General features: G+C 57.1%; 1 protein-coding gene across 1 annotated transcript in view; it reads right to left on the minus strand.

The window, feature by feature from the left end:
- GRIK3 (glutamate ionotropic receptor kainate type subunit 3) overlaps positions 1–12,375 on the minus strand; it is a 57,044-nt gene extending 44,669 nt beyond the window's left edge. Inside the window, exons 1-5 of the mRNA XM_044913828.1 lie at positions 12,295–12,375; positions 11,940–12,113; positions 11,209–11,352; positions 5,710–5,817; positions 2,394–2,507 (exon numbers count right to left, since the gene is read on the minus strand). Coding sequence (XP_044769763.1) covers positions 2,394–2,507; positions 5,710–5,817; positions 11,209–11,352; positions 11,940–12,113; positions 12,295–12,375 — 621 coding nt within the window. The remainder of the gene's footprint in view (positions 1–2,393; positions 2,508–5,709; positions 5,818–11,208; positions 11,353–11,939; positions 12,114–12,294) is intronic.
- Positions 12,376–12,767: the final 392 nt, after the last annotated feature.

Below are 12,767 nucleotides of genomic sequence, written 5' to 3' on the forward strand. Positions count from 1 at the left end.
ACAGTCTTGCCCCTGCATCCCGGTCACACTGCTGCTGAGCTAGTGTTCGCCCAGATGAGAGGCAGTGGGACAGATGGAGCTTTGTGCAGGCCGTGCGCCAAGGGGGTTTCTCTCCTCCCCTATCCCCAGGGGTGCCTGAGAGCCAGCCGGAAGCTGCGAGTGGGACTTCCATCAAGTGACTGAGTGCATCAGGTCTGGACCTTTGCAAGAAGCTGCGAGTGTTGACCAAGAAGCTTCAAGAAGGGCATAGGATGTCTGCTGGATCCTGCCTCTGCGGTATAAACAAATCCCGAGCACCTTTGCAGAAGGGTTTTATGCCCTTGAAATCAGGCTGCTGCCATTTTAATAAAATGCATACCCATGGTCTTTAAAGGTGTGTGTATCCCGTATCCTTCTGGCATATTACGTCTACCCTGCCACTCACTTGAGGGCATTGTTTTGTGGCTGAATCATCTGGGCCCACGTCATCACCCTTCTTCCTAATCTCTCCGAGCGCACTAGTTTTACCTTTGTTAATCTCGTCTTGTGCAAAGTGTTTTATTTATAGCTCACATTTTATGCAGCTCTGTTTTTAATCTTTTACCACCTTTTTATTATTTTATTTTTACCCTTTTATATTTTAGCTTTGTCACACTTTTATCCTCTTGCTTTCTGACATTTTGGTTTTACATTTTTTACCTTGTCTAGCTGGAGCTGTTAATTATTTATTTTAATTTTTCGTCTTCCTTGATGGTTTCCCTTTTCATCTCTTGCTTTATTTTCATTTTTCTCATCATTATTTTCCCTTTAACTTTTTTGTTTCTTTTCAACTCTCTACTTTTCTATTTGCATCCACATCAATATCCCTTCAGTTGCTCATCAGTCTTTAATTCCTTTGCTCTTTTTTGTTTATTTCTTTTTAATCTTTTTTAGTTGTTTTTTTTTTTTTACAATTTTTCCCGTTCCTGATGAAATCTTTTGACTTACTGGCCTCAGCAGTCTGATTTTTCTATTTTTTTTTTTAGTTCACAAAAATCTGATCAATAAAGGCAGGCAGGATGTATGGTGTTGGGGGAGGTGCTCGGGGGTGGGGGGGGTTCATGCCCCAACCTGGGGGGGGCAGGTGTCTCCCCAGCCCCCCCACCCTGGCTCCGTCGGCAGTACATCCAGAACCACTGTTAAGGCTCCTTTCACGTGGATCCTCTCAGTGGTTACAACCTTGGACACTGGGGATGAGACCCACGGGCTGCAGGTGCTGGGGTGTCCACCACCCGCCGTCAAGCATCTGTCGGGTGAGTCACACGAGAGGGAGGGCAAAGGACCATTCCGTGGGGCCCAGCTGAGCTGCCCCCGGTGGGAAGCAGGTGGGGAAACCATACCCCAGCGCCGTGGAAGGGCCCACAGCCGGGTGCCCAGCCCTACTCTCTGATTCCATCCCAGGCAGCCTTACTTGGTCGGAACACTCCAAACCAGGCTGAGCCCTCTGCTCTGTACAGGATTTGCTTTATTCGTATTGCATTTATTGTATTGTATGAGCTTAATTATAAGGAGAAGCTGACCGAATTGTCCTCCAAAGGTCTTTGGTCTGAAGTTATTGGGTGGTGATCAGGCTGCCTCTCCTCCGCATGGCCCAGCTTGGGTCCCCAAGAGCAGTGCTGTGTCTCTGAACACCCTGGAGGCCTTCCAGGAAGGGCTGGTGCATGCGGAGGGGCCACAGCACTGGCCAGTTAAGAGGCCAGTGGTGTGGGTGTGTCTTTCTGCCCATCCTGAGCTCCAAGATGCAAAGAGCCTGGGAGATGCCAAGAGCCACTCCTTGGCGCTATTCAGTCCTGGGGAATGGAGGGAGGTGGCAGGTAGAGTGATCATGGAGGAGAGCTCTCCGGATGGGCACTGTGGACTGTGGCATGTGTGGGCTCCCCACAGAACCTCTGGGCTCTCTGGGTGTGGCCAGAGCGCCCACCACAGCTGGGGGTACCAGCGAGAAGGGCCTTTTCCCTGGGAACTGAGGTGAAGAGGTGGGGCCTGAGTCCTGGGGCAGAGGGCAGGTTAACCTCCTTCCATCTACCCCATCGTGGTTCGTACTTGGACTCAGGGGTGTGTGGGTGGGTGGGGGGAAATGCAAACACACAGGCCTCTGCAGATGGGCCTCCAAGCAGATCTCACACAGGCATGAGGACCAGCCCACTCTGTCTTTGGGAAAAGGCCGCTGACAGCCACCCGCTGTGGTCTTTGGCCTATGACCACGGGCAAGTTGCTCTGTTCCAGTGACTGAGGGCTTTCTGAGGGACCCTCCATGTTTCCACACCCGCCCCCCATCTTCCAGTCTCGAAGTAGCCCCGAGAGGTGCCCGGTCTGGGTCCTTCCAGCCCGTCCCCGGCTCACACCATCCCTCCTCCGGGGCTGCAGGTTCTTACCAGCACGGTGGTGACGATGAGCGACCTGTTTGTCAGAGAGTCAGTGACATTAGGGCCTCGGCCTTTGGCGACCTCCGTGATGTTGAGCCCCTCCGCAGGACTCCACACACCAACCTGGATGGACAGACAGACAGAAAACAGGGGCTGAACCCCCAGTCTTTCCATCTTTTCTCCACACCAACAAGACCATTCACTCATTCCCCTTCCTCGGGAGCATCATCACAGCTAACATGCTGTGAGCTAACCTTTCGGACAACCCTGTTGCCTCTCTTCTGGGAGGAGGGCCCAAGGTGTCGAGTCTCCAGAATTCTGCCACCTCCCCCTTGCTGGCAACCCCAGCACAGCTGGTGGGGAAAATGCAGAGGAGAAGGTGAGCGTAAAGACAGTCCAGGGACCTCAGCTCAGCCAGGGGTGGAGCAGGTGCACTAGGAAATCAGGGGTCTTGGGGCAGAGGCACTCTGAGCCTGGTGGGCCCCCCTCTTCCTGGGGAAGAGGCTGGGCACCCAGCTGCTCACTCACTGGGTCTCCGCTCTGGTGCCACCTCCCGGGGCCATGCACCCTCCACAGCCCAGGGCAGGGCCTGGAGCAAGGGAGATGTTCACTAAGCATTTGCAGAATGGGTTACAGCGGAGGAGACATGTCACCTGCAGGAAGGCTCCCTGGGCAGGAGCTGGTCTTTGTAGCTGTTTTGGGGGTAGAAGACCAGAGAGGAGGGCCCTCCCTGAGGGCCGCTGGGTTTGAAAGCAGTTAGCTTTGCAGTTTTACTTCTAAAGTTGGCAGATAGGGTGGCCAAGGTGGCATCATCTGTGTCCCCACAGTGTGCTTGTTGCTATCAGGCCCAAAGCTGGAGGAGGCCGGGGAAGATCCAGTTTACCAATCCTTCTAACACCCGGGGCCTCGTGAAGGTCCACTGCTGCCCAGCTCCACCCCCCTCTCGGGTCCTCTCCCTCAAGGAAGGTTTTGGCATGCCCACTCTGTCCTTGGCCTAGCTGGGGGGCACTCAGGAAACTTAATCAATTAAACAGAGAGGCCGAACGCAAACATCCCATTCAGAGAGCTGCGCAAAGCTGATAGCAGGGAGCCATGTAATTATGCCTGGGTAATTCTGCCCTAATCCTCCCAGAGCCCCCGGCGGGAGCTGGCGGGATCAGTGTGACCCGGCTTAGCAAACAGAAGCCACGAGACAAGAGGCAGGGTGGCTGTGTTTGGGCTTAGCACCCTCTCCAGGCAGGATTTCTGTCTGTGCAGACCCCCGAGCCCAGAGGAGAGACATGCAGACGGTGTCAGAGGTCCTTCTCTCAAGTGGGCCGAGCTCACGAGGGTCCCCAGCAGCCCACCCGGAGGGCCCACAGACATCTGTCCAGCGGTTCCTGAGCAGCTGAAACCCTGGCCCCTGCAAGCATCTATGGACTTCCAGCTGCATGCGCCCTGCTAGGCCCCAGGTGCCCTGGGGATGTGAGGACAGTCAGGACCGAGGAGGCCCGAGCTCTGCAGAGGCTGTCTGCTCACGCTCCAGGTGGCTGCAAGCAGGAGCCTCCGGAGGGTGCAGGTCAGCCTTCGTCCCGGGACAGTAGGAAGGCTTTCCCTGGGTGTTGGCTCTAGGCACCCTGTCCTTGGTTGGGAGAAGGCTGCTGTGATGGGCTCAGATGGGGAGTGCTCTCGTGACCCACTCCTGAGGTCTGCTGCGGGCCCGGGAGTGCATCGCCGCCGTGGTGTACGTGCGGCTAATTGCCACCCTTGGAATTTTAGGCCAGCCCCAGAGACCGACAGCTGAGAGAGCAAAAATGAGACGCCACTTGAGTGGATCCCACTGCAGCAATGCTGGTGGACCAGGAAGGGCCCCCCTGCGCTGCCGGGTTTAAACGGGAGCCAGGAGACTGCTCCTCGAGGACTCGTACCGTGAGGAGGTTGGACCAGCTCGTCTCCCTGATCTTAGGAGCAGAAGCCACAACCCGTCCCTAAGGGGCTGATGCTGTATGTGGCACGAAAGAGTGGCAGAGGAAAGGTGGGGTTTCCCTGGACACCCCTGCCCGGGGTCCCCGGGAGTCTGTGGGGAAACTCAGAAGTGAATGGAGTCAACTTGGCCACAAGGTACAACCCAGCCAGAGCCAAGTGTGTGCCTGAGGGAGCGAACCCGGGAGCCAGAGGCCACTCCTACAACCAGGGTGACCACGTCGGCAAAGGAGGGCTCGAGGGAGTGGGCATGGCTGGGCCGTGGGGAATGTTTTGGGGGCCATGGAGGCTGGGTCTGGAAAGGCAGGCTGGGTTATTTCTTGGAGAGCCATAAAGGCTCAGGTGAGAGGCTGGAGCTTCACTCGGTGCTGGGGGACCATGGGCACCAGCGGAGCGGGGTAGGGCTGTGCGCTGGGAAGCTTTGCGTGCATGCATGCATGTGTGTGTGCATGTGTGTGTGTGTGCATGCGTGTGTGTATGTGTGTGTGTATACACTCAGGATGGCCGGAGGCTCAGGAGTGGAGGTGAAGAAGCCAGGGCTGGGTGCTAAAATCATGCAAGGGAGAGGCCCGACCCAGGGTAGACAGGGGTGGACAGGAGAGTAATCAGGGTATCCTGAAGGCCCAGAGACCTCAGGGCCAGCCCCTTCTTCTCCGGGCTTTTGCTCCCTGCACTTCGTACACCCCATTCCCAGGGCGGGACAGATGCCCTGGTGTGAGGGGCGGGGGGGCCGAGCCCCTGGCCCAAAGGCCCCAAGGATGTGCAGAATTAGGGGCTAATGTTGAATCTCCTCAGCCCAGCAGCCTGACTCGACAGAATATGTGGACTATTCCCAGAGAGCAGAACTGGCCTCATTACAAACATTTGCTGGTGGCCAGATGGAGGCCCCAGCCCCCAAAGGGCCTGCTATCCTCATCCAAACCCCCTGGAATCACTGAGGACTTAGAAACCAAGAGGGGGGATTTCAGAATCCATGTGCTTCAACCTCTCTCCAAGGATAAGAACCAACTCCAGTTCCCAGACAAGCAACCATGTTGCTTAATCTTTGCTTAAATGCCTCCAGTGACAGTGAGCTCATTACTTCCCAGGTAGGCACCCCCTCGTTGTTGGAAGTTTCTGTTACCCAAAGTCAGGTCTGTCTTTCTGCCCCCTGAGCCTTTCATTACTTTTCCCAGGTTAAGCATCTCCAGTGGCCCTTGCTCACAGAGTGACAGTTTGGGTGTCGGCCACGGCCAGGCCACTGGGTTCTGCACCCCTCCAGCCCGACCATGCCTTCATGTTCTCCAAAGGACCAAGGCACAGGCCATGCCAGGGCATGTCAAGCCCCCGAGGTCTTGTCCCTCCCTCTCCTGAGCCCACGTACCTTCTCCAGGCCATCCTCCTTCAGGCTGATGATGTCCAGATCAAAATCTGTCCGTAAGCCACTGGTTTTGTTGAAAACAATCCGTCCAGTTAATCCTTCCCATTGAGCCTGCCGGAAGGGAGAGGGCAGAGCGGCAATTCCTCGGGCTCATAAATCATCATTCGGTACAACTGTACAATGCTTCATTTTAATTACTCTTTGCACTGATACTGTTCCCCCAAGACTATGATTAATTAATAATCACCTCCATCATTGCACGGGCTGTGGTGCGAGCCAGCGATTTCCATAAATTCTATTATGCTCTTTAGCCAGCATTACATTTGCACCTTCTCGTGTACAACATCGATCTCAGATGCACTCAACTGAGCCCCCGCCTTGAAGCCATGAGGCGGGGGAGCCCGTGGCGGGTCCCCAGAGAGGGGCAAGAAGGCAGGCGGGCGGCCTGGGGCAGGCGAGACCTGCGCGGAGGCGGAAAAGCCAAGGGGCCAAGCCAGCCCTGGCTGGAAGACCAGATGTTTGGAGGAGAGCCGGAGGAGACAGAGAAGCTACCCCACCGCCGCCGCCAGCCCGGCTCCACGGGGTCGTGGTTAAGAACGTGGGGGTCAGAAGGCCCGGGTCCAACCGCAGTTAGCCGTGCCACCTGGGGGATTCCACTTCACCTCTCTGTCTCAGGTTCCTCCTCTACAAAATGGAGTTTGTAATAGTACCAAAATGCCACGAGGGTGGAATGAGATAAATCCCATAAAATACTTAGGATGGTGCACGGTACATACCCGAGCTCTGAACAAATGCCAGCTTTTGTGATCTTTTATTGCCATTAACATGGCTAGCACAGAAAGGCCGGGGTTCAGAGAATACCCCGGACCCGAGCTGAGAAGAGCCCCACTCTTCCAGATCAGGGATGGGCAATCCACGGCTGGCGACCCCAACTCCCCTGCGGCCTGTTTCTGTGAACAGTGGATGAGAACGCGGTCACACCCATGTGTTTACTTAGTGTCTTTGGCTTCTCTGGCCCAGTGCCTGCGGGCGTGAATAGTTACAAAGAGACCATCTGGCCCACAAAGCCTAAATAGTCACTCTCCCGCCTGTGGCAGAAAAGATTTGCCAACTCCTTTCTAGAAGATACCCTTCCTGGGGGCCCAGAGGCCCCCAGTACTTCCCGCTGCTCCGAGCATGTAACCTGCCGCCCTGGCGGGGGGGGGGGGGGGGGGGGAGGCAGGTGAGGTCGCCATCCCCATTTCACAGACAAGGAGGCAGGCCCCCCTGGGGCCAGCACATCCCCCAAGCTCACCAAGTGGATGAGAGCCCACCCTGCCGCTCGGGTCCCAGGGTCCCAGCACCCGGGCTGGAGCTATGCCCTTTCTCTCCCTCCTCCGTGGAGGTAGGAGGCCACGGGCACCCAGGTGAACGCCCCAATGCCACCAGCTTTCTGAGTCTGGGAGAACAAACCTGGAGTCCTTGGGAACCAGGGGGAGCTGCGGGCTGACAGGGTTGGGGAAGGGGGCGCCAGAGCATGTGGACGGGGGAGGCCTGAATATCGCGGTCCTTGCTTTGGCACACTGGGGTCAGGATCCCCTGGAGGTTCTGAAAAAGGTTCCGGGGCCTCTCCCTGGCCCAACGCCACCGGCACTCATGTTTACACTCACAGTGTGGCACCCAAGTTCATGGGATCATGGATCCCTGGAGGCCACAGTGACACCCGAGGGGCTCTCCAAACACTTGGGCAGCTCTAAGGCATCGTGGGAAGTGTGCAGGGGGGAGCAGCTAGGTAGACTAACTCAGGCAGAGGGGTGAGGCCTGGAAGGGGTCCGGGAGGCTGTTAAAAGGAGTTGGACAGAAAGTGATCATCTAACCTCTCCGAGCTTCGGGAAGGGGAAAATGACCTGTTTCCTCAGTGTTAAAAAAGTGTTAAAAAGGATGTAAAAAGTGTTTAGCAAGTGCCTGGCCTACACCGCCCTGACTAAGTGGTCTATATTATTAGTACTCCTTTGTTGCTTCCTTCCATGGAGCTCCCTTGGACTAGGGCTGGTCACTTGGGCCAGGGCCCGAGGCCTCAGTAGAAATCCTGTCATAGAAGGCTAACCTCCTTCCCTGAATGCACTGATTTTGTCTCATGACAATCCTGCCAGGTGGGTGTCACTGTCGCCCCCATTTTAGGGTCATAGACATTGAGGCTCAAAGAGGGGCTGAGCCATATACAAATCCTGTATCATGGTGGTGCAGGGACGAAGCCCGGTCTGCAGGAACAGAGCTGAAGAGCTTGGCCTCACCACGACCAAGTTCTGTGGGAGAGGCTTCTACAGCCCAGGGGGCCGGAAACGGGGTTGGGGAGAGAGATGAAAAGATCAGAGAAGGTGAAGACCACTGTTTATGGCTTCACAGAAAGGCTCAGCTCTGGCCAGCTCCCCCTCCTCTGTACCCTCAGGCTCTCTCCTGGCCCCCAGGGGAAATCACAGCAGATGCCTTCAAGCCTTCATTCGGAGCCAAGCCTTCCCCCTTGTCAGCTACAGAGGAAGCAAATGCCAGCAGGGGCCCGGACTGCCTGTGGGCCCCGGGTGGGTGGGCAGGGCCAGGGCAGGGCAGGGAGCCAGGGACAGCCCCTCCCCGTGACATTTCCCGGCCTGCCCGCCCCTTCCAGCCACCGCTCCAGACTCGCTAAATGAAAGATGCTTCACACGCTCTGAACTCCGGCCTGGTATTTTCCAGCTCCTCTCGGAAATGCCAAGTCTTTAAATGATTTACTGTCACGCAGTCAGATGGGGGAGACGGGCAACTCGGAAATGGTCTGAGGGAAGACGGTGTGCTGGGCTCAAGCAGGGCACTCGGGTCCCAGGCTCGGGCAGCTGTGGCACTGTGGGCAAGCCACGTGGCTGCTCTGGGCCTCCGTGTCCACCGCCCTAAGGTGCAGGTGTCACGAAGATGTCCCTGAAGGGGTGCTGTAAAGAGCATGAGTGCTGAGGGCCACTCACTGGGCCGGCGGCCCGGAAAGAGGAGGTACACCAAAGCGGGCCGGTCAGCCCCGAGAGGGAGAAAGGGGCCCCTTCCTCTGGTGTGGGCAGTGACAAACCTGCTCCCCTCAGGGCTGCAGACTGAGCCTCAAAAATTCCAAGGGGTGAGGGGTGAGCAGGGTGAGGGTTCCTGAAGCTATGTGGCCCAGGGATACTCGTTAGCTGGAAATCCACCAGCGAACAAGAAGCCACAGTGATGGCAGTCGTGACGACAGAGACAACATAACGGTACCCCTCTCTTGGGCATCTGCTCTGCGCTCGGCTCTGGCCTAAGTGCTCACACACACCCTAACTCGCTTCGTCCTGCAACAGCCCTAGGAAAATCTCCAGAGTATAGAGGCAGACCAGAGGCGCAGAGAGGTTCAGCAGCTTGTCGAAGGTCACACAGCTAAAAAATAGGTGAAGCTTCAGGGGCGCCTGGGTGGCTCAGTCGTTAAGCGTCTGCCTTCGGCTCAGGTCAGGATCCCAGGGTCCTGGGATCAAGCCCCGATCGGGCTCCCTGCTCAGCGGGAAGCCTGCTTCTCCCTCTTTCACTCCCCCTGCTTGTGTTCCCTCTCTCGCTGTGTCTCTCTCTGTCAAATAAATAAATAAAATCTTTAAAAATAAATAAATAAAATAAATAAATAGGTGAAGCTTCAAAGGCATTTTTGTGTGGCTCCTAAGGGGCCCGGGGTTGTGGCTTGGGTCACTGACCCCCTCAGAAGGGCCTCTGGCCCCTCCGTCAGAGGCCTGCCCAGGAAGGAGGCACCAGGGGCTAGGAGTCAGGCCTCAGCGCTCCCAGGAGACAAGCGGGTGATCTCCCAGGCTAACCAGGCCTGCTCAGGGCACTGGACAATCAGCCTTCCTCTGCAGTTTTGAGGGGCTGGATGAGAAGGGACCATCATGGTCCTCTTCTGCCAACACCACTGACACCAGATGGAGCCCCTTCTGGGCGTGAGGGGAGCTGGTGCCAAGGACTTCATGCTTCCATCACCACGATGGCAAGAAGGTGTTTGCCAGGTGAGGAAACGGATGCTCGGGGCTGACTAGGAACACGTGTGAAGCCACACAGCTGGGAGAGGCAGAGACGAGCTCCACAGGCACGAGCGTCAAACTCTACAGACCATGTCCCATCCCCATTCCTTTTAGCGCCCTTCCCAAGCAGCAAGGGGGACGTCAGCCCTTGGGGAAAGCCACCCTGTCTGCTGCATGTAAGGTGGTGGGTCTCTTTGCTATAAACCCCCCTGGAGCTGCCTTCCTTTGCACGTGGGATTACATCCCTGAATGCGAGGACTCGATTCATGTCTGCTCCCTCCCTGGGCTGTGAGCTTGGTGAACGCAGGGGCTCGTCCGTCTCAGCCCCACTGGATCCCAGGGCCTGGTGCCCAGCAGGCCCATAACTAGCTGCTGAATAACTGAACGCTCAAGGTAGCCTGCCTCACCTTGGTCCAGTGTGGTTGCCACGGAGAGATCATTCTACAACCCTCCTTGAGGGCTTCTCTCGACAGCACCTGCAGTCGCCTGGACATGGTCTCTCCCTCCGACCCAGGATAACCCTGCCCCGATCTTCTCCCCGAGCCTTCTTCATCCACCATTTACTAGGATTTGACTCTGCCCACATCCTGGGCGAGATGCTCCGTGTACAGTTTGCACACCGTCTTCTCAACAACACTGAGGCAGGTACTCTTTATGCCCATTTTACAGTCAAGGAAACTGAGAATCAAAATGTTAATCCTCTCACCCAAAGTCGCATAGCTCATCCCGGTGTCGCCAGGATGCTTGGCCCTGGCCTTAGCTTCCCCAGCCTGTAAAATGGGAGCAGTGAAGAGCCGTCCGCAGCTTACGAGGACAAGGATGATGGAGAGTCCTTCAGAATTATCAGTTGGCACTGTGAGTGTCAATGGCCATCTCGCAGCAGGACAGATTTCTGCTCCCGTTTCCTCTGAATCAGCCCCACGGATGGAACTTCACAACCACCTCGGAGCCAGCAGAGCCAGGGCCCAGAGGACCCGGGATGTGAAGAGGAGTTCGGAGGGCTGATTATCCGACCAGCCTCCACTGCCCCGCCATTGCCCTGAGCCCTTTCCACCCAGGGGTCTCGTCTCAGCTGCCTGGCATCCCTCTCAGGGGGCACGCTTTGGACCCCATTTTGCAGATGAGGCAGCCAAGGCTCAGCAAGCTTCTCCAGCTTGCCCAAGGTCACACAGCCAGGGGCAGAGACCCTCGTCTGCCGCACTGGGAAGCCCACGCAGGTCCTGCTGACAACTCGGACCGCCCACGGAGAACCTCCCAGGCTCCAGGGCCACGGCCCTCTCAACCGCCCTGTGAGATGGGTCCCGTCCAGCCCATTTCCACCCAAGGGAACGGAAGCTCAGAGATGTGAACCCATGTGCCCGGATCCATGTGGGCTGGAAATCGACTCTGCCTGCCTCCCACACCCGCGCCTTTGCTCTGCAGCACCGGAGGCCCCCAGGGAGGAGGCCCTGGGGGGTGGCAGCAGGGGCATACTCGCCTCCTTGATGAAGTTCATGAAGCGGCCGCCAAAGCGCCAGGCCTTGTGCCGATGGCACTGCAGGGAGTTCACGGTCATCTGCGGGGCCCTCTGGTAGCACACGGACACGATGTGGACGGCGTCGTACAGCAAGGCCGCGTCAGTCTGGAGGGGAGGGCGCAGGGCCTGAGAGCAGCCCCCCAGCCCTGAGGGTCCTGAGCCCAAGCTGCTGCCCCTCCCCCACCAGGCCTATGGGGCCCTGACAAGGGAAAGGCCCAGGGTGACCCTGTCCATGCCCCCCATGAAGGTCGGGCTTGGGCGCCCCTGCTGTTCGGCAGACAGCCAGCTCCCACCCTCTCTGCAGTCCAGACCTTCTCCTTCGAGGCCCTCCTTCCTCAACCCATCGCTCCTGTTCTCCTAGGCCCTGTCCCACCTTCTCCTTTCCTGCCTCCCTAGGCTCCAGCTGGTTACAGCTCAAAGTCCTCTGTGCCCAGGACCCACGGGTCCTCACCCCCAGACTCTGCAACAACCTGTTCACAAGCCTCCTCTGGGGGTGGGGGTGGGGCTGTGTCTGATTCCTTGCGTTCTCAGGGCCCAGCCTAAGGTCTGGCTGATCCAGAGCAGGTCTTAGGAAGGGAAGTGGTGGGAGGGAAGACAGAGACAGGGAGGAAGTAGGGAAGAGAGGACAGAAGAGGGAAGGAGGGCTGCCGAGGAAGGGGTGCCCCTGGATTGGGCCAGCCTGGCTGGGATACCATCATCACGCCGTCCAACAGGCCGGACTCTGCCCGGGGAGCTGCCTGCAGCCGCTCCATGGACCACTTTTCCACGATGGCCGAGACGTGCGGGTTGTCCACGTTGAGAATCCGGAACCCCGTCAGGTTCACCCCTGAGTAGCGGTAGGGCTCCAGGTCTAACGCATACAGATCCTTGACAGAAAGAGGCTCAAGTAAATAAAGCTGTGGCCTGCTGTAAACTCCAGCCACCCCTCACTCGGGCCACCATTGCCCCACATGCCCTTCTCTGAGCACCAGGAGCCCAAGGCGGCAACTCCCTGCAGAGCCCTGCCCTGCACGAGGTGAGGCTCGGCGGCGGTGGTAAAGTACCCACAGGAGCACCAGACGGGGGATCAGCTGGAACGCCCTCCACCTGGTGGCTGACCTCATCGACTCGCCGCTGGACCTCCTGCATGTGGCTCAGCTGGATTCTTTGTCTACAAAATGGGGCTCTTGCCTCCTTTATAGGACCGGTGCAGCAGTTCACATGAAAGGCCTAGCCCAGAACATCAGACGATCTTGATAATGGTCATAATGGTCATTTCCAATGACGGGGGTGCCCACTTTGGGAGGACAAAGAGCACTGGGCCTGGGCATCTCCAGGGGAAGCTGAAGGGAGTTGTATCCCCCGCCCCCAAAAAGACTATTTTAAAATAGTGTTTTCTAGCTTTTGCACAGTGAAGGAAACCATCAACAAAATGGAACAGGCTGAAAGGGAGAAGTACTTGAAAAGATACTCAGCATCCCTCATCATCAAGGAAATGCCAATCAAAACCACAAGAAGCAATCACCTCCCACCTGTCAGAA

The sequence above is a fragment of the Neomonachus schauinslandi genome, chromosome 4 (assembly GCF_002201575.2).
Source record: "Neomonachus schauinslandi chromosome 4, ASM220157v2, whole genome shotgun sequence".
NCBI classification, from domain to species: Eukaryota; Metazoa; Chordata; class Mammalia; order Carnivora; family Phocidae; genus Neomonachus; species Neomonachus schauinslandi.